The 24,224-nt window shown below is 38.2% G+C and overlaps 1 protein-coding gene across 3 annotated transcripts in view; it reads right to left on the reverse strand.

Moving 5' to 3' along the window:
• Positions 1-330: 330 nt before the first annotated feature.
• The window catches only part of ipo8 (importin 8), a 54,164-nt gene continuing 30,270 nt past the window's right edge, over positions 331-24,224 (reverse strand). For 2 of the 3 annotated variants that reach the window (XM_062065609.1, XM_062065611.1), the window contains exons 15-25: positions 19,634-19,794; positions 19,344-19,469; positions 19,158-19,233; positions 17,870-17,995; positions 13,987-14,084; positions 13,810-13,905; positions 10,567-10,787; positions 8,030-8,235; positions 7,722-7,946; positions 7,422-7,551; positions 331-796 (exon numbers count right to left, since the gene is read on the reverse strand). In XM_062065609.1, the coding sequence (XP_061921593.1) occupies position 796; positions 7,422-7,551; positions 7,722-7,946; positions 8,030-8,235; positions 10,567-10,787; positions 13,810-13,905; positions 13,987-14,084; positions 17,870-17,995; positions 19,158-19,233; positions 19,344-19,469; positions 19,634-19,794 (1,466 nt within the window). In that variant the 3' untranslated portion in view covers positions 331-795. The remainder of the gene's footprint in view (positions 797-7,421; positions 7,552-7,721; positions 7,947-8,029; positions 8,236-10,566; positions 10,788-13,809; positions 13,906-13,986; positions 14,085-17,869; positions 17,996-19,157; positions 19,234-19,343; positions 19,470-19,633; positions 19,795-24,224) is intronic. The other variant, XM_062065610.1, reaches the window with a different exon arrangement.

Below are 24,224 nucleotides of genomic sequence, written 5' to 3' on the forward strand. Positions count from 1 at the left end.
TCAAGAGCAGTCTTGAGCTCAGACTGGGGCCACGGTTCATCTTTTAGCAAGAAAGGACTCAAATCACACAGCCAAGATATCTAAGGAATGGCTTCAGGACAACTCTGTAAATGTTCTTGAGGGGCCCAGCCAGAGCACATATGTAAACAACTGTTTTATGTCGGCACAGGGTTGTCTTCAACAGGATCTTCTCTATCAAAAGTACCGAAATAGTCATTAAGTGTATTTGGAATCAGTAATCTGTGTTTGCGGACATTCTTGCAAGGATTCCCACATGATGTCATAGACTGACCATACCAACAACAGAAAAAGAAGCAAGAACAACAGCTGTGAAATCTTAGAGCAACTTTTATCATTTTCAGTAAACAAAAGAAAATATTCCAGGCACAGCTACAAAGTCAAAACACTGCTTTGATTTGAGTACAGTATGCCAGTGTGTCGTTTACAAACTTCATGAGATAACAAGAAATGCTTTGCTACAGCAACAATGACAGATTATTATAATACAGATCATGCAAACACGTTATTCATTGCACAAGTTAAATTCTTGAAGAACACTCACACAGTTAATGAACTGCACTGTAAAATTACATTTTTTGAAATGTTTGAATAACATACAGTATATTACAACAAAAATGAATACGCAGCCACGCACAGTCTGTCCTTGTGGATGTTCCAGCAGTGATCGCACCACATCCCAGATGACATCCCATGGGTCGAAGGTGAAATTCGGATGCAATCAGATTGATCAGTCAGACCAGCTTCCTAATTCTGAGGAACTTACAGTGCTGCAGCTCTAAAACATTTTCAAAAAAGCACACACATACACATGGATGTTATTCATATTGGTTCCATGTTCATGATGTTTTAGAACTGTTCTTTTCCCAGTATTAGATAACAACACATCTTCAATTGTTGATTGTAAGAGTCAAGAAATTTTGTAATTATTTTTAATTTTCTCTAATCGACAGTAAACATTTTCCTTACATTCTCTAAAACAGTGGTCCCCAACCTTTTTGTAGCTGCGGACCGGTCAACGCTTTAAAATTTGTCCCACGGACCGGGGGGCTGGGGGGGTATGGTATTTTTATTTTTATTTTTTTTTGGTCATTAAGAAATACAATCATGTGTGCTTACGGACTGTATCCCTGCAGACTGTATTGATCTATATTGATATATAATGTATATATTGTGTTTTTTTATGTTGATTTAATTTTAAAAAACATTTTTTTTCTCAGCACAGCACAGTGAAGGTATAGTTTATTTTGAACAACATTCTATGTTGCATTTAGGGATGGTACCAAATTTGGTACTTTTTATAGGTTACATTTACCTCGATTACATTTGTGTATGAAAAAAAATCTTCTCTCCACAAGACCCAGTGGTTAAGACTGTTGACTCAGATTGAAGGGTGCTGGGTTTGAATCCCGGTCAGGTTGACATGTAATTTACAAAACTGGCTGAAGGCTTCAAGGTGACATATATTGTGACTGTGTCACCTCTCCCATGTAGTGTTAAAACAATTATTTAATAAACTTTTTTTTATCCAATTACAATTAACCTATTTTATTTTAATTGTACCCAGAAGAGCTCATTGGTCAACGCTCTTTATTATTAACTTTATACTCCTATTCCCACCCACCTCAGGAATTACACTCACACACTCACACTCACAGGTAACCCCTGAGGTGTCATCATTGACTATTTGACAATTTATTTTTGATTATTATTATCTTTAGTGTTTACTTAATTTTTCAACTATGTTACTCAAACAACTAGCACATAACATTACTCTGTGTGGGGGAGAAAAAACACCCCACAATGTATGTCGTTTTGACGCCATACAACCAAATGACTGATTCCCTGTATGGGGTTTGAACTCAGCACCCCTGTACTAGTAGCCACAGTGTTGACCATTGAGCTATCCTGGGTCCCGTTAAGGCTTGGTTTTTGCACATATACCAATGTTATCAGTGATCTATGATCGAGGCGAAACAAAAAACAAAATCTTCCAAGTTATGGATTTGAACCCACTAATACAGAGTGAAAGGCAGCAGTCTTAACAATTGAGTTATCCCGAGTTCCATCAGCACATGATTTTCGCTCATATACAAATACAATCATTAAACTATGATAGGTTATTCCAAGTTATGGATTTGAACCCAGTTTTACTGACTGAGAGGCAGCAGTCTTAACCATTGAGCTATCCTGAGTATTCTTGTGTGTGTATTCTGGCTCATTCACTAATGTAATCGTGACATCTGTCACAGTAAACTACGATTGAGGTGGTACAAAATTTAGAACATAAGTTACTAATCAAACCAATTGGGATTCAAACCCAGTACTCCTGTATTGGGAGCCCACAGTGTTGACCATTGAGCTATCCCGGGTCCCTTCAAGACATGATTTTCGCTCATATACAAATGCAATCATTAAACAATGATAGAAGTGAAACAAAAACAAGATCTTCCAAGTTATGGATTTGAACCCTGTAATACAGGCTGAGAGGCAGCAGTCTTAACAATTGAGCTACCCTGAGGGCCATCAAGACCTGATTTTCGCTCATATACAAATGCAATCATTAAACTATGATGGATGAAACAAAAAACTACATCTTCCAAGTTACGGATTTGAACCCAGTAATAGAGAGTGAGAGGCAGCAGTCTTAACAATTTAGGCAAGGCAAGGCAAGGCAACTTTATTTGTATAGCGCTTTTCATACACAAGGCAGACTCAAAGTGCTTCACAGACAACAAAGTGAAATGAAAGAAAATAAAAGCAAAATTAAAATGCAGACAATAAAAATAAAAACAGTGCAGACGTTAAAAGTTAAAAGATTAAAAGATTTAGCTGAAAGCTAAGGTGAACATAAAAGTCTTCAGTCTAGTTTTAAAAGTAGTGAGAGTTGGGGAGAGTCTGACATCTTCAGGAAGTTTATTCCAGCTATTTGTTGCATAGTGACTGAATGATGATCTCCCTTGATTTGAGTTTACTCTTGGAACCGCTAACAGATTGGTCTCAGAAGATCTTAGTGATCTAGAGGGCGTATATAGTGGGAGCATATCAGTGATATACTTGGGCCCTAGACCATGTAGTGATTTATATGTGAGCAGGAGGATTTTGAAATCTATTCTCTGATGTACAGGGAGCCAATGTAAGGATTTAAGAATTGGTGTAATGTGCTCACATTTTTTGGTCTTTGTTAGAACTCTAGCAGCAGCGTTCTGAACAAGCTGTAGCTGCCTGACAGTTTTTTTGGGAAGACCTGCAAGGAGACCATTACAATAGTCTAGCCTACTGGTAATAAAGGCATGTACAAGTTTTTCTAAGTCTTGAGCTGACATGAGCCCTCTAAGTCTTTTTACATTTTTGAGGTGATAGTAGGCCGATTTTGTTACTGATTTGATGTGACTGTCGAAATGTAAATCAGAATCTAAAATAACCCCAAGATTTCTGGCTTTATTTGAGGTTTTCAGGGACAGTGATTGAAGGTGTTGGATGACTTTAAACCTTTCTTTTTTAGCACCAAAAACAATTATCTCAGTTTTATCTTCATTTAGTTGTAGGAAGTTTTGGCACATCCAGTGTTTGACTTGCTCAATGCACTGGCACAGAAGATCTATGGGGCGATAGTCATTTGGTGATAGCGCTACATAGATTTGGGTGTCATCGGCATAGCAATGATGGTCAATGTTATTATTTTGCATGATTTGTTCTAGTGGGAGCATATAGATGTTAAATAAAGTCGGCCCCAAGATTGAACCTTGGGGGACTCCACACGTTACGTTGGTTGGTTCTGATACAAAGTCACCAATGGAAACAAAATAGTTCCTATCTTGTAGATATGACTTGAACCAGCTTAAAACTGTGCCTGAGATCCCCACCCAGTTTTCCAACCTGTCCAAAAGTATTGAGTGGTCGACAGTGTCAAATGCAGCACTGAGGTCCAAAAGCATTAATACTGAAGTTTTGCCAGAGTCTGTGTTTAGACGGATGTCATTTATAACTTTAAGAAGGGCCGTCTCTGTGCTATGAAGAGGTCGAAATCCTGACTGGAAGTTGTTGTGGCAGCCAGTAGAAGCCAAGAAGTGATTTAGTTGTTGGAGGACAACTTTCTCAATTATTTTACTTATGAATGGTAGATTTGAAATTGGTCTGTAGTTGTTGATAACAGAGGCATCTAGGCTCTGCTTTTTTAGAAGAGGTTTAATGACTGCAGTTTTGAAAGCCTTCGGGAAATTGCCCGATTTAATAGAATTATTAACTATTTGCAAGATGTCTGTTGATAGGCAGTCAAAAACATTCTTAAAGAAGTTGGTAGGTAAAACATCAAGGCAGCAGGTGGATGACTTTAGAGCTGTCACCGTTTCCACTAGAGTTTTAGAGTCTATGGCATTAAAGCTTGCCATCATTGCTGTGTTACTTTTGCCTAAATGGGGTGGTGATCCAACTTTTTTACTTGAGATATTGATGGTGCGTCTGATGCCTTCAATTTTATCAGTATAAAAGAATGCAAAGTCATTGCATTTCTGCGTGGAATGGAGTTCGGCTGGTATTTGTGTTGGGGGTTTAGTCAGTCTGTCAACGATTGTGAATAGGGTTTTGGCCTTATTTGTGTTGCTGTTTATGATATTGGAGAAGAATGTTTCTCTAGCACTTTTTAAGACTAAATTGTAGGCCTGGAGGCTCTCTTTATAGATGTCATGGTGAATATGAAGTTTTGTATTCCGCCAGATTCGTTCAGCCTTCCTGCACTCTCTTCTCTGGGCTGTTACAGCAGCAGATTTTCTCCAGGGTGCCTTTTGCTTGCCAGAAATCGTTTTAACTGTAACAGGTGCAATGATATCTATGATATTCACAATTTTGGAATTAAAGTTGCTTACAAGATCATCAGCATGACATGGGTTTAGAGGTGGTAGTGAGGAGATGGCGTTTTTAAAGAGGACATTAGCATGTTCATTTATGTACCGCTTTTTGACATTCTTTGATTCTGTTTGTGTGTCCGGAATTACAGAAATATTAAAGAAAACACAGAAATGATCAGACAATGAAGGATCAATCACAAGAACATCAGAAACATTGAGACCTTTTGTGATAATCAGGTCCAGGGTGTGTCCCTTATAATGTGTAGCCTCTTTCACATGTTGAGACAGTTCAAATGTGTCTAAAATAGTAAAAAGTTCTTTTGCGCCCTTGTCATTTAAATCGTCAATATGAAAATTAAAATCACCAGTTATAACCAGGCAGTCAAAGTCAGTGGAGATGCTAGACAATAGTTCAGTAAAATCATCAAAAAAATTTGCAGAATATTTAGGTGGCCTGTAGATAATTAACAAGAGAATTTTGGGAGAGCATTTCAACACAGCACACAGGTATTCAAATGATGTAAACTCACCGAGTGACATCTGTTTCCCCTGAAACATGTTTTTAAATATAGCAGCAACCCCTCCACCTCTTTTCCCCGATCTACATATATCAATGAAGTTATAGTTGGGGGGTGCTGTCTCGATCAGAATGCTTGCACTGTTATTTTGTTCCAGCCATGTTTCAGTTAAAAACATAAAGTCAAGTTTAGAAGTGCTAATAAAATCATTGACTAAAAATGATTTGCTATTCAGAGACCTGACATTGAGCAGACCCATCCTGATGGTGTTATTGACAGGCTTCGATGTTGGCTTTGATTTGGAGATAATAGGAATGAGATTGTTTAGGTTAGCAGGGTGGCTAAGTTTCCCAATGTTTACTCTCTTGGTAGTCACAACAGGGATGTAGAAGGTGCCATGATTTGATGTAGGCAACCTTGGGCCCAGCTGATAATGTGGTCTACTGCTGAACCCTTTTCTGTATCAGAAATATTCAGGACTGCTGTCAGGGCGAGGCGGGGTTTGCCGTAAGGGGGAGGGGGAGTGAGCAGCGTCAGAGCTGGGACGAACTACTGAAGGTGGACGTTGAGGGCGTGTAAGGGGTTGGCGTGAGAAAGGTGAAGTATGGCTGGGGGGTTGTGGAGCACGCCTTCGTGGAGGGGGTGGTGGAGGTGAGCGATGATCTAGGGGGGTAAAAATCTGAGTAGGGTGGGGCGTGAGTGGGGGTAGCTCCCGGAACTCCAAGGGGGAGAAGGGGGGAGAAAGGTCTACTTGAGGGAGGGAGAAAGATGGAGACGTGGATGGCTTGGGGGATGTGGGGGAGGGATCTTCACATGCATTCAGAATGGAGGGAGGGGCGGTAGAGGAGGATAGACACCTCTCCTCTTTGCTCTGGTGTATCTCATGGTCGACGTTCTCCTTTTGCAGTGGCGGTCCTCCTTCGACGTTCCTGATTTAGCTATCTTGAGTCCCATCATCACATGATATTCGCTCATATACAAATGCAATCATTAAACTATGATAGGTGAAACAAAAAACTAGATCTTCCAAGTTATGGATTTGAACCCAGTAATACAGAGTGAATGGCAGCAGTTTTAACAAATTAGCTATCCTGGGTCCAAGCAAGACGTGATTTTTGCTCATATACAAATGCAATCATTAAACTATGATAGAGGTGAAACAAAAAAAACTAGATCTTCCAAGTTATGGATTTGAACCTAGTAGTACTGCGTGAGAGGCAGCAGTCTTAACCATTGATAGGGTCTCTGCAGGTTTCAACATGTCAAATTCAATATATTTTTTTAAGACCATCTACAAAATAATTTAAGACAATTTCACATCCATACGGACAAAAAATACAACAAAGTAAAATCAAGAGGTCCAGAATGAATTTTAAGTATATTAATTAATTCACTGCTCTTTCACATTGGAAAACAAAATGGTTAAACTAACTAAATACACCAGGAGCTTCTCTAGTGTAAACTAAGTGAACATATAAAAAACTTAGCATGTTAATGTTGGCATGCTAGCAGTTAGCATGTGTCACATTCCAAGTTATATGACCCTTAGGTGAATGGTTGTGGAATTAGAGGAAAAAAGTGTCAAATTAGCAAAAAAAAAATTTGCCCTTTAATGTTAGCATGCTAACATTAACATGCTAACAGTTAGCATGTGTCACATACCAAGTCATATGACTCTAAAATGTACGGCTGCGGAATTAGAGAAAAAAGTGTAAAATTAGTAGAAAAAGTTAGCATGCTAATGTGAGCATACTAGCATGCTAACGTTATAAAGCTAGCACCTGACTGGGTAAATGAAATACCAAAATGCAGTATTTGTTGGAGTATGCATAGAAAGTTGCAAAAAAGCTAGCATAAAACGTTAGCATGCTAATATAAGAGAAGCTAAGAAAAAACATTAGTATACTTGTGAGAATGGTCAATCCATTTTGTTTATTTGCTGCTAAACAGAAACTACAAGCTGCAGTCCATCACGATGACTACCGTAATCAAAGCATTGGTAACTGATGATCACTAACACCCTCGCCTTGCTCCTTACCACTGGCCTTTGGCGGCATTGCTCCTCCTCTGTTGTGAGATGTTGTAGATCTCCTGCAGCTGTGCCTTCTGGTCATCACTAAGGGGGGCTGTCAAACACTGGTACCAAGCGGCATCATTACTCTGGACCCCTGAAACAGTCAATAGTATAGTGCAATGTTACACAACATGTGTATTCTCATATACTAGTACTGGGTAAAAATGTAGTATCTTGGAGAACATCCTCATTGGACAGAACTTCAGTTCAATTCTGTTTTTCTCAGCTCACATTGAGGTTTCACCAGAAAAAATGTTGACTTACTGAGCAGCGCAGACGCAAAGAACTGATATTCATCTTCTCCATTGTCGTAATCAATAGGCGTGCTGTACTCTTCTAGAGGTGTTCCCTCAAAGGAATCATCGTCATCGTCATCGTCCCAATAGTCTTCGTCATTATTCCCATCTTCCAGGCCCATTGGCGTACTGGACTGTTGCTGCATCGTGTTGCTGTTCTCATTCGCCTCATCTTCATCACTGGGGATCTCCTCTATACACACACACACACAACATTAAAACTCACTAATGCAATGTTGCCATTCTCAGAATTATTTGTGTTTTCATTCTTCTCACCATTTTTCTCTTCTGCCAAAGTCCTGTTGTGTGCCAGCTGGTCTGGTTTATTGACGTGACGAGAGGTGTAAAGGTGTTTGAGGCCCAAGAAGAGCAGCAATATAGAAGGAATAATCTGGTTGGCGACTCCTTCCAGCACCGCCGGTCGGCTCGGAAGCTCCATCAGGACAGTCAGGCCGATGATGCACATCTTACGGTCATGGAGTCTGGTGAGTGCATCCCAAGGGAATGATAAGCAAATAAAAATGTATCAATAATACAGAAACTGATTTATGCACAGCGCATATTGACTACAATCAATGATTTTTACCTTTTTAACAAAAATCTTTTTTTTTGTTTGAACTAAAATGACCTGTGTGAACTCATCCTGGTACAAGACAATGGCTTTCTCATCCACTTACACAGAAAGCTCCTAACAACTTTTTTTAAGTGCCTTGTTTTATATATATTTGTTGTATATGCACTCTTGTAAAAAAAACATACAATTTGAATGTATTGCAATTGCTCCGCCGCGGTTTCACTTACAGTCACCCATTTTTTAATCACTGTTAATTGGTTCCGGACATGACAGCGATAAATTAACTTCCATGAAGTAGGAATCACTAATTATAAATCAAATATAATACCATAGCTAAAGCTTAAAAACCTGTAAACAATATTTTAAATAAATTTTTCAGCATTATGAGAGCCTTCTAGACATTAAATAACAGTAATTAATTAGTCACCTTTACACTCTTTAAATCAAATATACTAATGCTTGCAGAGGCTGAGCCAATCAGAAGCTACAATACTAAACAGCGTGGTTTAATTGGTTTGGTCTGTAGTATTGATATGTTTAGTTCATTTAGCCATGTTTATTCTTGAAAATGATTCATTTTGGACCAAAGAATGCAGAATATGCTTTAAAAAAAAGTTTTAAAAAAAAAATTTGGTGAAGCCTCAATGTCTGAATCACGTACTGAGGTACTCAATTGTAATACACTTTTCCACCACTTGTGGCAGTAATGAGAACCTCAAACCAGAGTATGCCCAACTCGCTTTCAGGCAATCTCAATGATTTGTCAAAAGGCACTCACGTGGGTGCCATGACTGCTACCAACTTTGAGCTGATGCAATGTGTTTGGGGCTCTTCTTCAGAATCAGAAATACTTCTTCTTTAGTTTTTCGACGTGTGAAAATGCCCTGCTGTGCTTTTACATCACTTTCCCTAACAATCATGAAAGAAAACAAGAATGGTAAGTTAAGGTTCACCATCAACACTGGAGGGCCACTGATTACAGCCTCTTGCGCGAGGTAATCATGTGACACAACGCCTGTGTTTTGTTCAGGAGAGAATACACGGAAGCTATTACAAATAATAACAGAATAAATTGATAAATTAAAGAGATGGTTTGACAAAAAACGACTATCTTTGAATCTCAGTAGAACTAAAATAATACAAAAAAGTAGCGCTAGAAGAGAAAGTCAAACACAAATACAAATAGACAAGACAGTGAAAGAGTAAAAGAAAACCAATTTGGGTGTAATAATTGATGAACATGTTCATTAGAAATCTCATAAAAATATACAACATAAAGTGGCAAGAAATACGTCAATAATGAATAAAGCAAAATATGTGACATGCACGTGGGGATAGGTTCATTGGCAACACTAAATTGTCCCCAGTGTGTGAATGTGAGTGTGAATGTTGTCTATCTGTGTTGGCCCTGTGATGAGGTGGCGACTTGTCCAGGGGGTACCCCACCTACCACTCGAATGCAGCTGGGATAGGCTCCAGTGACCCCGAAAGGGACAAGCGGTAGAAAATGGATGGCTGTTTTGTACCAAAAATCACTCCATATTCTGTACTGCTCGCCAGTGTTAACATATCTGAGTTATTGTACAGAAATATGGGGAAATAACTACAAAAGTACACTTACTCACTTAGCATGTTACAAAAAAGAAAGATCAGTTAGAATAATACATAGAGAGTTCCACATACAGTGATTACAAATACTACTCATAGTCAATACTGATTATTGACTATGAATAAAATCAAGAGTTTACAAATTCAGAGTTATTATTTGAATATAGGCCCAGGACCCCTCTGTAGTGAAAAAGTTAGGCCCCAAGGTCAAAAAGGTTAAGAACTTATGCTTGTGGTTTAACTTATGCGATTGCTCCACATGTGATAGGAGCAGAGAATAGTCTGTTGGCAGAGCTCACCTGTGACACCGTGTCACTGTGACCCTGAACAGGAGAAACAGTAAAAAATAAATGAATGAATATCATGTTATAATAACATGCATTTATATAGTGCCTTTCAAAGGACCCAACAACGCCTTAAACATCTTCATTGTATTGATGTATTAATGCCTGGTGATCTGATGTAGTAATTTAAGATAGTTTTTAAAGGTCCACTTGCATTTATTTTACTTGAAGCATTTTATTTGTTCAAACCAAAGCAATTTTTTTTTAAATGTTGTATATTTGTCGTATCATAAAAGAAAAGAAGTGGTTTAATAACGGTAATCAGATAAAAACTGTCTATGTCTCACCCGATGAAGAATTCTGTGTCGTTCATCCACTGGTTGATGAAGTGGGCGGTGATGGGCTGCGAGTTTTGGGGGAAGTGTGTGTTCTCCAAAGTGTGCATGAGCAGCGCAGGGTTGTAGTAAAGAGCAGCAATAGCTACCTCCAAGCACATGATCCTTAGCTCGTTGGATTTGACGCCTCGCATCAAACGCTCCAGGACTGTCTCCAAAAACAGAGGAATGCACTATAATTGAGAGAGAAACATCTGTGTAAACTTTTTTTTTTTTTAAATACACAGGTGGACAAATGTATTGGTCGCAGAAATAGCTTGACGGTGACAAAAGTAAAAAACCATAGTCTAAAACAATCAAAAAATGCTTGGACAAAAATGATAGCACGTGTAACCCCATTTTAAAAGGGAACTGCATGTTTTTAGGAATTTTGCCTGACATTCACAATCCTTATGAGAGCCATCAAAGAATACTTCGGGATAAATGATGAACCTTATATTTTTGAGCCTGAATATATAGAGACTGAGCTAAACAGATCCAGCTTCAGTGAAACAAGCATCATGTAGCAGTATTGCTAAGTGCTGAACAAGAAATACAAACCACAAAGTACAAACATTATAAAACAATGACTTACTTTACAATATCTGCTCTCACTAGGATGCCAACTGATGGAATGTTTATATTTTTCTGTTTGGATGAAAAATTCATCAACAAAAAAAAAGCTGGCCGCCAACGAGCGTTTAATTTGTGTCTTTCTCGCAATCTCTAGGTCTAAGTTGAATGTCAAAGTTGACAATTTTCTCGGTTTATGGCCACATCCTTCTACTATCCAGGTGAGAGGCATGATTTATCATCTAAAACAGGGCTGTTTAAACTAAGGCCCACGGGCCAGGTCAGCGCCTTCAGTTTGCTTTGACGTGCACACAGCGCAACATTCACTTATATGACCCAATCAAAACACCTCATGACCTCAGACTGGGCCGAAGGTTCACCTTCCAACAAGACAATGATCCTAAGCACACGGCTAAAATAACAAAGGAGTGGCTTCAGAACAACTCTGTGACCATTTCTGACAGACCCAGCAGGAGCCCTGACCTAATCCCAATTAAGCATCTCTGGAAAGACCTGAAAATGGCTGTCCACCAACATTTACCATCCAACTTGACAGAACTGGAGAGGATCTGCAAGGAAGAATTGCAGATGATCCCCAAATCCAGGTGTGTAAAACTTGTTGCATCATTCCCAAGAAGACTCATGACTGTACTTGCTTAAAAATGTGCTTTTATTGCTTCTAGTGCTCTAAATACTAGTTATGACCATGTGATGTTTACATTTTTATTTTTTCAATAATTTTGCAAAAACATTTCTACATTTCGGTTTTTTTCTGTCAAGATGGGGTGCTGAGTGTACATCGATGAGAAAGAAAATGCTAATTGGGGTCATAGTATTCACATGTGTTAGTGTTCAGTCAATAAGCAGCAACAGGAAGTGACATATTGGGAAATGCTCCATTGTGCTGTGTCAAGAGCTGGTTGAGCAGGATTGTCTATCCAAACTATTGTTTCCAAACCCTTTGAGTGGCAATATAAGTAAGTTTATTTTGTACATGAGTGTTAGATTCTGTATTTGTGATTATTATGACAGTTTAAACAAGTACATTAAATTTAAAGTATAACACAAGATGGTCTAATTTGAATTAGTGTTGATGTGTGTATGTCATACATTGCTCTGCTAAGCAAAATATGATTTTGATTGGCGACTGATTGTATTATTTGTATTTACAGTTACACATTTTGTTACATTCAATTCCTCATCCAACAATTCCCGTTCCTTAGACAACGTGATGTAATTAGGAGTTTAGCTGTGAATCCCAATATAGGACACAGGGTCACATTGGGTGTAACAGTACATCCTCCAGACGAGCTGTTAATAAATAGCACCAGGTGTGACATCAGCGGGTTATCTATATATGGTAGAGGATTGCCCAAAGTGCTTTGCGCACTGAAGTCAATAAAATCTCTATCCTGTTGTTGTGGGGCAGACTGGCTCATACATGCTGTTGCCATTTCAAATACAAAGTAATGCGTAGTTCTACCTTATATTGGTCAGGGGACTCCATATAGAAGCGCTAAAAACTAACATGGGTGACGGGGGGAAGCCACAGTCCAAGTGAAATCACATAAATAAGACCACCCACAAAACGGTGCATCCTGGAGAAAAGGTCAAAGCGGCGTGAGGCTACTATCAACCTGACTTACGGAAGCACCAAATGCTCGTTAAGACATTATCTGCATAGTTATACGTGCTTTTATCAGTCCAGATCATGCAAAAAAGTTGCTTTTGAGGAAAAAGAAAAATCACTAAGAGGGTTTGGAAAGTCGCTAGATTTACAAAAAAGTTGCCAAGTTAGCAACACTAGCGCAAGTGGCGGAAAAATGCATAGTCACCAATTGCTACACTAAGGACAAGTTCATTTTTACTCGTTAACTTTTTTCACTTCATTAAGTCTCTGAATCGGGAGGCATACTCTTATGATGGCAGTGCATTACAGTAAAGGATAGTGAAATGTTGACCTAGTTCAAAAAATTTAAAAAATTATGGCCAAGTCGCTAAAATGCTGCAAGCGTCATCAAGGGTCAAGATGGTATCTTTGAACTTTTTTTTATAAATGGTTGATTTATATAGGCCAGTAAGGTAAAGTTTTGTACCTGAAAAGTTTCGGCTACCTTGTTTCTGCAGCCTTCATCTTCAGCTTATCATATCTTTGAACGTTTGAAACATAGGTGACAAATTCAAGGCCCGGGGGCCAGATCTGGCTCACCACATTATTTTATAAGGCCTACGAAAACCTTAAAAATAAAATGCGTCAATAAAGTACTTAATCTTTCTTATAAAATGTATTCATTCTTTCCATTTTGACTGAAAAAAATGTATGTGGTGCTTGAAATTGCATGTTTTAAACTTTAATGTAATCATGCAACAAAATGTATCTACACTGTATTAGTTATCCATCAATTTGTATGTAAAAAAATAATAATCAAATGGATAGGCAATTGTGTAATCTAAGGATTTGCTCCTATAAAATACACCATGATAACTGAGCAGCGTAGTGGGCTCCCAATAAGCCTGTCTCTCCTTCCTAAACAATAAAACAACGGTAAAAAAGTAGAAAATAAATTTTGATAACTGACATTTTCAGCACAGTTTATCGATAAAGTATAAATGATTATTTGTAAAGCAGGCTCTGATTCTGACCTGATCAATTCCCCTGCCTTTGCACTGCAGGATGATGACCTCCAATAGTTTGGCAGCGTGACATTCTGCATCCTCACCTGAATCTGTAATCAGCACCTATAGGACAGATTTGGAAAAAAATGTTGGCAATGAGTCAGGACTAAGCAGCAAAGCTTGAATTCCCACAGGAATAATGACCTTTTTGCACATGCTGTAGATGATCTCCACGTGCTTGGGGTTGGACAGGAAGACATCAGTGTCCACGGTCACATAGTTGTGCAAAAGTGGCAACATGTCTGTAACACAAATTTTACATCACAGATCACAGAAGGCTAATTCATCTATTTGATTAGTGTTTGGGAGAATTCTAACCCCCACAAAATGGTTAAGTTTAATTACACAAAACATACCACCAAGGCTACAAAGAAGGGGCTCAAGAACATCAAGATCATGCAGTGGCCTTAATTAGTCCCATAGCAAATCTTTAGAAGGAGCTGAAACCTGTGAGTCGTAACCCTTAGTGTCTGTCTCAAAAAGATTATTTGTCTTCTTGTTAATTGTGTGAATGCTAAAAAGCATTTTCAGTTTCTTCTAGTCCAAAACGATTTCGATAAAACTGATGGAGTAATTTTACCTCGGCATGTTTTCGACTGTTGTTTGCAGTCTTCCTCAGAAGGGTCACCTGACCACTGTGACGTGTTGCCTCTCAGCTGTTCTTATAGGCCTGGCCAACCAGGTAGACCTGTCAGACCTCCCCAGCCCCTTTTTGTGTGAGGTTTAAATGCCCCCCTACCTTGTCAAAACCTCCCCAAATCTTTGTGCTAAAAAATTGTTTTGTCTGTTATAGTTTTTAAGTTAACGTTTTATGTTAATAACATAATCATTAATCATTATTAATCATAACTAGACCCTCAACTATGTCAAATTCTCCCCAAACTTGTCCCCTTCGTTTGGGCAACATTTGTACTGCAAACATTTTTGTTTGTGCCATTTTGTTTTTTAAGTTATTAAGGTTTCATTGTTATAAATGTGGTATTATTCATAACTATCCCTCCAACCATGTCAAAATCTCCCCAAACATGTCACAATCGTTTGTGCTACGTTTGTGTTGCAAGATTGTTTTGGTCTAACTATTGTAGTTTTTAAGTTAACAAATTATGATCACTGTGGATGTGAATAATAAAAGGTTAATACCACCACAAACAATTGGGACTGGATTGGGGAGATTTTGACATGGTTGGAGGGCTGGTTATGAATAATAAATAATAAATATAATAATAAACGTTAATACGATAAAAACCAGAAAATGCTAAATAAATTTTAAAAAACTAACAGCAAAAATGTAGCACAAACGATGGGGACAAGTTTGGGGAGATTTGGACCAGGTGGTGTTCCCCTTTTTTGATGCTCCAGGTTGGATAGTGTCAGTTTCTTAATGTGTTTCTCCACCCTCTGTTATGATGTTGGCACATTCATAGTGTCCTCACTACTGATAGTTTGTGTGCTGTGGGATGTTCTCATGTGCAGGTGGGAACCAGGTAGATCTAAATGGCCTACCTGGTTGGCCTTGCATATAAGAACAGCTAATCGGTGACGCGTCACAGTTGTCAGACAATAGTCTAAACATGTTTATGTAAAATATTCCATCTATTTACTGAAATGTCGTCTGATTAGAAAAACTAGTGCCTGTTGCCAAGAAATGTCATGAACATCTGTTCTGGCCAACAAGAATATTTCCATCAAATCTTAGAGCCAGTTTTGCACACACTTCAAGAGGAATTTTAATCCGCTCTCTCTGTATATAAGATGTATTCCCCAAATCCTGAGGTTTCTTTTTCGAAGTCGTTACTTGGCAACATTCACAGATTTTCTTTGCTTTTATTTATTTTATTTTTTTTTACTTATAGTCCCTCTGTGGAAACATTTTCCTGATTCACACCCTCTGCCAGAGCTATTTAACTGAGGGGAAAATCCGGCCGAGGAATGACGCCATACCGGCCCCCGAGTTTAGGTTAAACTTTGGAGACATTTTTTGCAGCAAATTCCTAAAAACACTAGAGTGCTATTTTATTGAGAAACTTGGACCAGTGTAAACGCATTCGCAGATCCTTGCAGTGACATTTTAACCTTGCTAACAAACATGGAACACTAAGGTCCAGAGATGTGATTTACATCGACACCCCTTTAAGTCCTCTCCTTTTTAGCAGTTACACATTTGTTTTCCTTCAGATGCAGTCAGTAGTCATTTGTTTAACTTCTTCAGTTGTACTAGTAGTGTTCTGTTTTAGGTCCTCTCTTTTTCATCATTTGGGCTATTTAACCGGTGGCCCGTCAGTTCAGTCAAAAACACTTGACTCAGACTTATATATTTGCAGAAGGTCCTTAAAATCAGCAGAGCCCTCCTATAACCCAGACAAAATACATAGACCAAAACCAGATACAGTATCTACTGTAAACTACGCTGGTTCTTTGCAAAATATAAAATAAGAATAGTGAAGAGAAGTCCAGCTTCCGTGTCCGCCAACCTAACTTTTTGGCAAAGCTTATTGCACGTCCTTGTTGTGTTATTCTACAGTATCTACACCAAAATTCATCCATATTGTTCTTCTTTAGCGCTTTTCGTCCACCTCTAACTCCCAAACCATTCATCCGATTGATCCTGTTCAAGTGTCAAAACGTTCAGCGCATTCAGGACATGCGTCCTTATTCAAAAACATTCCCCAATATTACCGGTTTTAGAGTAAGTCATAACTTTCATGTTTTTTACCCTTTTTTCTTTCGACCACTCCTCCCACATTTTTCCAATTACTATTACACCATTAAAAAATCGTCTTGACTAAGACAATACAACTTGCCGTTTATTTTAACCTAAAAAATTCCCAATTTTTACAGTATTTATGTTTTTCCGAAATATTGGACAATTTAATTGGCACTCATCCCACCATTCTCACTTACGGTTACCATTTTTTCCCCGCCTAAAAATAACCTTGACTCCAAGTAGATATTTCACACAATCAAAAAATAAATTTGTTGTAGTATAAAAACATTAATTTAGTCTGAAATTAGCAAAAAAGCAATACTTTTGCTGAATTTCTCCCTTTAACATTTAAAGTTGGACATGAATTTGACAGATAAGGCAGTTTTGCTGAGAGGATAACACACTTGCCTTTCCTCCCACTGATGTGCGTTCAAACCCCGGATGGGACCAAAAAAACAGATCTTTCTCTAAAAAACGTTTACGTCTATGAGTCATATAAATGAAAAAATATTGATTTATACCCGTAATTAGCCAAAAGACAGTCCTGTCGCACACGTCTTTTTTTAACTAAAGCGGCAAACTGTTTTGAAAGCCTTGCTGTTTAGTACAGAGGTTAATATGATCGACTGTCAAGCAGGAGGACCTAGTTCCAATTCCTGAAAGCATGGACTGACCCACGAGGGTTAATTTAGTAAGTTCATTCTGGGATGCATACTTCCTTGCCTAATTTTGCAGTATGTCTCATAGTTTAATTCCAACTATTATGACATACATTTTTCATTTGTAAATTCATAGTACGCTGCAGTACAGTTTCCTATCTTCAACATTAAAATTTTTACTACAATCACAGTATTTCTACATTCAAACCATATCACAGTTTAACTGTTTCCACCTTTTCATATACATTGCTCTCGCATTTAAACAAGTATTCTTCAATATTCAAACCATTCTTACTGTACATTCAAACAAATTATTACAATACTCTTCATTCCTTCTGCATTTCAGTTCAGCTCCAGCATTGGGCATTCACACACAATTCCTGCCGGAATTGTATTTCCTACTTAAATATGTACCAGGCTTACGCTTACTCGCTCTCCCTGTAACTGTTCACATCCACAGAGAATGTTGTTCTTTCTGTTATTGTTTACATCCAAATGTAAGTCACTGTATATGAATGTATATAGTAACATGTGCGGGTGATATTATCGGACAGAAATGGTGAGACAAAAATCATTATGTTTATGAAAGGAAGTACCGGTAAACAGCAAATACAAATCGGCACGGGATCATATAATTTTTTTCCCACAGTAAAGTTAGACCAACCAGTGAAGTAGTCAAAGCAGTCATGCTGAAAGACTTCATACAAGACACTCAGGAGCTGCCACATCTGGGGGGAGATGGTTTGGCATGTAAGTCCGAATGCCAGAGACAGGATCTCCTCATAGAACTCTGCGGATGACAGCAAACTTATAAATATAACTGCAGGATTTCCCAAAATGCTCACAGCTGCAGTCATGTTGTTTTATCCAAAAACAACAAAGCAATTTGTTTTAAAAGGAGTCAATAATCCTGTGAGAGTTATTTATTAATATGAAGGGAATGTCACTGCAAGTGTGTGCACTTCTTTTAGTGGACAATCTTACACATGATTGGACCACCAGCGCCAGCAAAAACCAAATGCAGTGGGGAAAAAATGCTTAATTTGCTCTCAGGCAAAATACATCCTGTTAAGCTTTTAATGGCCCACTAGTCAAAAATGTGTGGGTGCTCAAAAATATCAATTCACATCCATATCGCCCTTTCTATCTATTCCAATTATAAATCGATTCATAATTTTCAAGGAATCCATTTCTTTTATTATTTAGAATACATTTTAGGATTTGTTCTTACTTTTTATTAAGAATAAATATTTTGATTAAAAACATTAAACAACTATTACTGATATAATAATTATTGTTATTATAATTGCAACTGTAGCTTCTAAAAAAAATTGTTTTCCTTTTTTTAGTATGGTATTTGTACGTCTTCTCAATTCAAATTTCTATCATAAGTATATTGTAAAGCTGGGAGTGGGTTGGAGTTGCTCTATTTTCTTTTATTAGATTGATTAACATTATGTGATTTTTGTAAATAAAAACAACAAGTTTTTGAAAATAAGTGTTTTAGGCAAACACTTTTTGTGTAAGTCGTACGTCAGCAGCCAAGAAGAGCTTTTGTAAAATGTAACCGGTTTTGAATGGTTTTCTTATCATTTATTTACTAAATAATATATCACGAGAATCGTATTGAATCGAGTATCGATTCTGAATCGAATAGTAAGATGCTTAAAGATTTCTAACGCCTGGTTTAGATGTTGAAAAACAAATCTCTAGTTCTTCAGCTTCCAGAAATAAAATAAAATAAAAATCATATTTCGATATATTTAGTGTAGAAAATGTATCAATCATTTAGTATATTTCACATTGTTTCAAAAACCTCTGGTACAAAAAGCAGCCCATTTTTTTTACATTCTGTATTTAGATATTCAAAAGTCAGAAAATAACTAAAAACGGAAAGGTCTGAATAAGAGAAACTGGGGGTTTACCAAAAGGCTGCCTATGCACACACACACCTGCCATACCTATGATTGGCTTCTGCAACACCAGACCGATCACCTGCAAACAGATCCCCTCCAGCTGTTGAGTGACCTGAGGAGGAAGATATCACAGTGTAGTTTTAGTAAAACGATATAGATTTTTTTTCATACTAACTTGGCTTCAGCGATAGACTTATGTGAGTACAGTATTTCTTGACTTACCTCTTTGTGATCCTCCATTACTGTAAGAATGGTGTCGATGGTGCTAAGGACACCAAGGGCCATGACAGTCTTGTCTTCATTCTCCTCATATTCCTCACTCTGAAGGACTCTGGCAAAGATCTCTGCCTGTGAAGTACACTACAAGGTTAAACACACCTGGATGTAGATCCTCCTTAGGACCAGTGTCCTCTGCAGTAGACATTTGTTTGGTTTGCTAAACAAAAATGTTCACTGTGGTCAGGAGGATGTTTTCATATTGTGTCCATACAGCGTATATCTTTATTGCTCACCAGGCTCTGTGTCATGTCAACAGCAATTGCTGCAACTTCTTCATTGTACTCGCAGATCATCTTTTGAATGACATTTGTCAAATCGTCGTTTTCAGTCTCTTTGACCACATGCAGCAGCTCTTGCATAACCGGTCGGATGAACGGCCGGATATACAGCTTTGCTACACACACAAGCACAAATGAAGAAAATCATTCATTAACGAAAGGGAATCTCTAGGAATTGTGTGTGAATGCTGAAGAGTTGAGAAGTGGGAGTCCATGCAGTGTGGAAAATTGTCAGTTTGAATGTTTTGATGGCACAGTGGTTTAAATCGGTTAAAATATGAAAAAATTATATTAATTCAATTAGGGAATTTTTGAAAGAAATAGTGGAATACCAGGATTTTTTTTAATGTTGCAAATAAACTTAGGGTTCGGACGGCAGACCGGTTTGAGTCAGTTGTGAAATGTGAAACGTGAACGCCCACTTTTATCTCCAAAATATAAGCAGGCCTGTGTTGTACCGAAATCTGTTAACCATCGGAATTTGTAACTCCAGGGAGCGATGTTCCCATGGCGTTTGTTTGATGGTTAAACGGCAAGCCCAAGGAGGAGGAGAAGAAGAATGCTTGCGTAAATGGCGTAAACTATCCTTGATGCTGAAACGTCAGTTGTCAGAATTTCAGCATTAATAAATTACACATAAAGGATAGTTTACGCCATTTACGCAAGCGCTCTTCTTCTCCTCCTCTTTGGGCTTGCCGTTTAACCATCAAACAAACGCCATGGGAACATCGCCCCCTGGAGTTACAAATTCCGATGGGTATCAGATTTCGGTACAACACCTGCATCAGCATGCTGACGTCAACTACAGAAGACTGGAGGCAATTTCATATTGGGTAATATGTAGAGATGTCCGATAATATCGGACATTTAAAATGTAATATCAGAAATTATCGGTATCCTTTTTTTTTTTTATCGGTATCGTTTTTTGTTTTTTTTTATTAAATCAACATAAAAAACACAAGATACACTTACAACTAGTGCACCAACCCAAAAAACCTCCCTCCCCCATTTACACTCATTCACACAAAAGGGTTGTTTCTTTCTGTTATTAATATTCTGGTTCCTACATTATTTATCAATATTTATCAATACAGTCTGCAAGGGATACAGTCTGTAAGCACACATGATTGTGCATGCTGCTGGTCCACTAATAGTACTAACCTTTAACAGTTAATTTTACTCATTTTCATTAATTACTAGTTTCTATGTAACTGTTTTTGTATTGTTTTACTTTCTTTTTTGTTCAAGAAAATGTTTTTAATTTATTTATCTTATTTTATTAATTTTTTTTAAAAAGGACCTCATCTTCACCATACCTGGTTGTCCAAATTAGGCATAATAATGTGTTAATTCCACGACTGTATATATCGGTATTGGTTGATATCGGTATCTGTAATTAAGAGTTGGACAATATCGGATATCGGCAAAAAAGCCATTATCGGACATCCCTAGTAATATGTGTTTTGGTAGCATCTTCATCCCGAATCATGTTATTTTCACACATCATTTGCAGGAATGATCAAGTATTCTGCCAGATGCATTAAAGACAGGGTAAGCCCGCATTCATTTCCAAATGATTGGAATATGAGTAAAGTATGGACCTCTCCAGTCAAATTGACTCACGCAAAATGGGACTGACCAAGCGAGAAGTGAGTAATTTGCAGCCATCATTTTGGTCAGAGTTTGGATGAAAACAAATTTAATGACTCAAGCCCAAAAATTAATAGCACCCTAGAAGAGACAAAAAATGAGTCAGAACCTGTGGAAAAACTAAGAAAAGAAGAGCAGACTCAGTGATCAAAAACAAGGTAAGCCACTAGTAATCCGTTTTCAATGCACATCCTGCACACGCGAGACATTTAAAAAATATATAATATATTGTATCGTCTTTATGTTGATGATACACAGATCTATGTCCCTCTGAAAAGGAAAAGTGATACGTGTTTACAATCACTTTTAAATTGTTTTGAGGACATAAAAGCATGGTTGGTGGTAAATTTCATAAATTTAAATTAAATAAGACCAAGACTGAAATTATTTTATTTGACTCAAAAGTAAACCAGAATGCTGACCCCAGTGGCCTGGACACCCTGATGCGTGCTTTTCAGAATCAGAATCAGAATAGTTTTATTGCCATTGTTTGAGAACGGGTTCACAAACTAGGAATTTTTCTTGGTGCAAACGTGCGACATAAAACACATATAACACATATTTGGTAATAAAAAGAGCTGTAACTGATAGGCCAGTGACAATGCCCCTCAAAATTTGAGATACCCCTACCGGAGGTAGAACAAAATCTAACAATGTTTTTCCTCATCTCTAAGGTCTCCCATATATGAAATAGGTTCTTAGGTTAAAATATTTTACTGCAAACATTGTTAAATTGATACATATTGTCATACACCCCAAACTTAAAAAAGAACAAAAATACAGCCTGGCCGTATGGGAGTTAAGCCATATAAACTTATGTAGATTAATAACACAAGCTCTGACAGCTTTGAAACTTGGCATAATTGTGGTCAGGAAGTTGCTTTACCTATTAGAAAAAACTGGATGTGAATATCTTGATGTGTGTAACATATAGAGACCTATGAACACTTGCCTAAAATAAGCGGACATACAAAAAATGAATATGTATGCAGAATATTCTCATTTACTTTGTATTTGCTTTGACAGGGATTGTCATAAACACACACATCATGGCTTTTTGGAAAGATGGGGCTGTGCTGAATCCAGTGATACCAAATATATGAATATAGCATGTATAGTCAGTGTGTTACATCACTGAGTGTATGAGGTCTCCCAAATGAAAGAAAGTGAAACATTGACACATGGTTGTGATGAATCCAGCAATGCCAAATATGTAAATAGTATGCATAACCATTCATCACTAAATATATAAACTGTCCCAAATAAAAGAATATGTTGCATTGCATAACAATATATTGTACTGTACCGTTTGACATCACCGGGGGATGAGGCACACAGCTCAGCAATAGCACACAAAGGAGACAGGTGACAGGATTGTAGTTTGGATGATCTTTTTATAACTATAACTTAACTTCACACAGTACAAATTAAATTACTGTTTCAAATCAAACAAATGTTCATCAAACAAAACACTCTGAGGAGGAATGAGCCCTCTCCTCACGTTAAATCAAACAAATGTTCATCAAACAAAACAATCTGAGGAGGAATGAGCCCTCTCCTCACGTTAAACTCCCCAGCTCTTTGGCTGGTGTTCTTCATGGGCTGTTTTTGGTAGCCATCCCTGTCACTCATCCACATTATCATCAGTGACAAAGTGGGTCATATTTGGGCACTCTGGGAAAGAGCAAGAGCAAAACTCAGTGCAAGTCAAGCCCACTGAAAGACACTGGCATTTGCTGGTTTCATTGCATTTTCCATCTTTACAGTACAGGTGGGTGATGTCTCGAACTTCTTTAGGTGCTGGTGCCTTCTGAAACATGATAGGTTCAATGGACCATCCTGTCTGAGCCTCCATCCTCTACCAACTGGGTTCCAGAGATGAGGCTTGGCCTGATGGCTGTGACGCCAAACTGCTGTTTGGTATAAGGCTTTGAACACATGTTGCTCAAAGGCGTCTTCTGTTGGGGGTAGATTTGCTGCTGAAGAATCTGTGGTAGATGCTAGTGTGTACCTCAGCTCATCTAGGTTGGTACAAGGACAGCCATTCTCCTTTTTCTTTTGGCCATACAGGAGGAGGGCATATTTTCTTGCCATAGGCAAAAGCTTCGTCTAGATTTCCAGACAGTCCAAACTTGGCCATTTCCTTTACGTCAGTCAGATGGGTCTTCAGTCTTGTGAAAGCAGTGGTCTTTCCAATTCTGTACAAGCTGCTTGTACTATCGCAACCCGTGAGGGCGTGGCATGCAGGTAAACACTCACAAAGAGCTGCTCCAAGACTCTGAGCAATTGAACAAACTGGGACAAATCTTTCCTTTAGGCCATGTCCAGAATGCATGAAGACTTGTGAGGATCCAAACATCCCTTTGCTTGCATAGTACACAAGCAGAACCAGTACATCTGTATCGTCACATTTGACAATGCGACGAGAATAGGACTCCACAAGGTGTATTGCATGTAACACCAGCCTTGTGTCAGCCTCCTCCTGGTCACTGTAAAGATCTTTCAAACAGTCAACACCTCACTTCCTAACCCTCTTCACCTCCTCACCATTGTCAAAGCCACCTGCCAATATGACTGTGTTCTCTGACGAGATTCTCTCTGGCCCAGCCTTCATTATGTAATTGCTGACAAAGCTACATAAAGCAGCCTTGTTCCCACTGATCCTCAGGAATTTCCTGTAGTTTGGAACGCGTGCTTGTCCTGTGATAATATGTGTCCTGCTGGTTTGGATGGTACCTCTTCTTTGTCTTTCAAGGTCTTTGACCGAGTGTTGATGATCATATCTGTCAAACACTAAAACAACACAGCTGATGCCTTCCTTTCCCATTAACATTTTGATCTTATTCCAGATACATTCACCAAGATCGTTGAAGGTCTGGAAGCTTGGATCATGGAG

Source organism: Entelurus aequoreus, linkage group LG12 (genome assembly GCF_033978785.1).
Source record: "Entelurus aequoreus isolate RoL-2023_Sb linkage group LG12, RoL_Eaeq_v1.1, whole genome shotgun sequence".
Lineage (NCBI taxonomy): Eukaryota > Metazoa > Chordata > Actinopteri > Syngnathiformes > Syngnathidae > Entelurus > Entelurus aequoreus.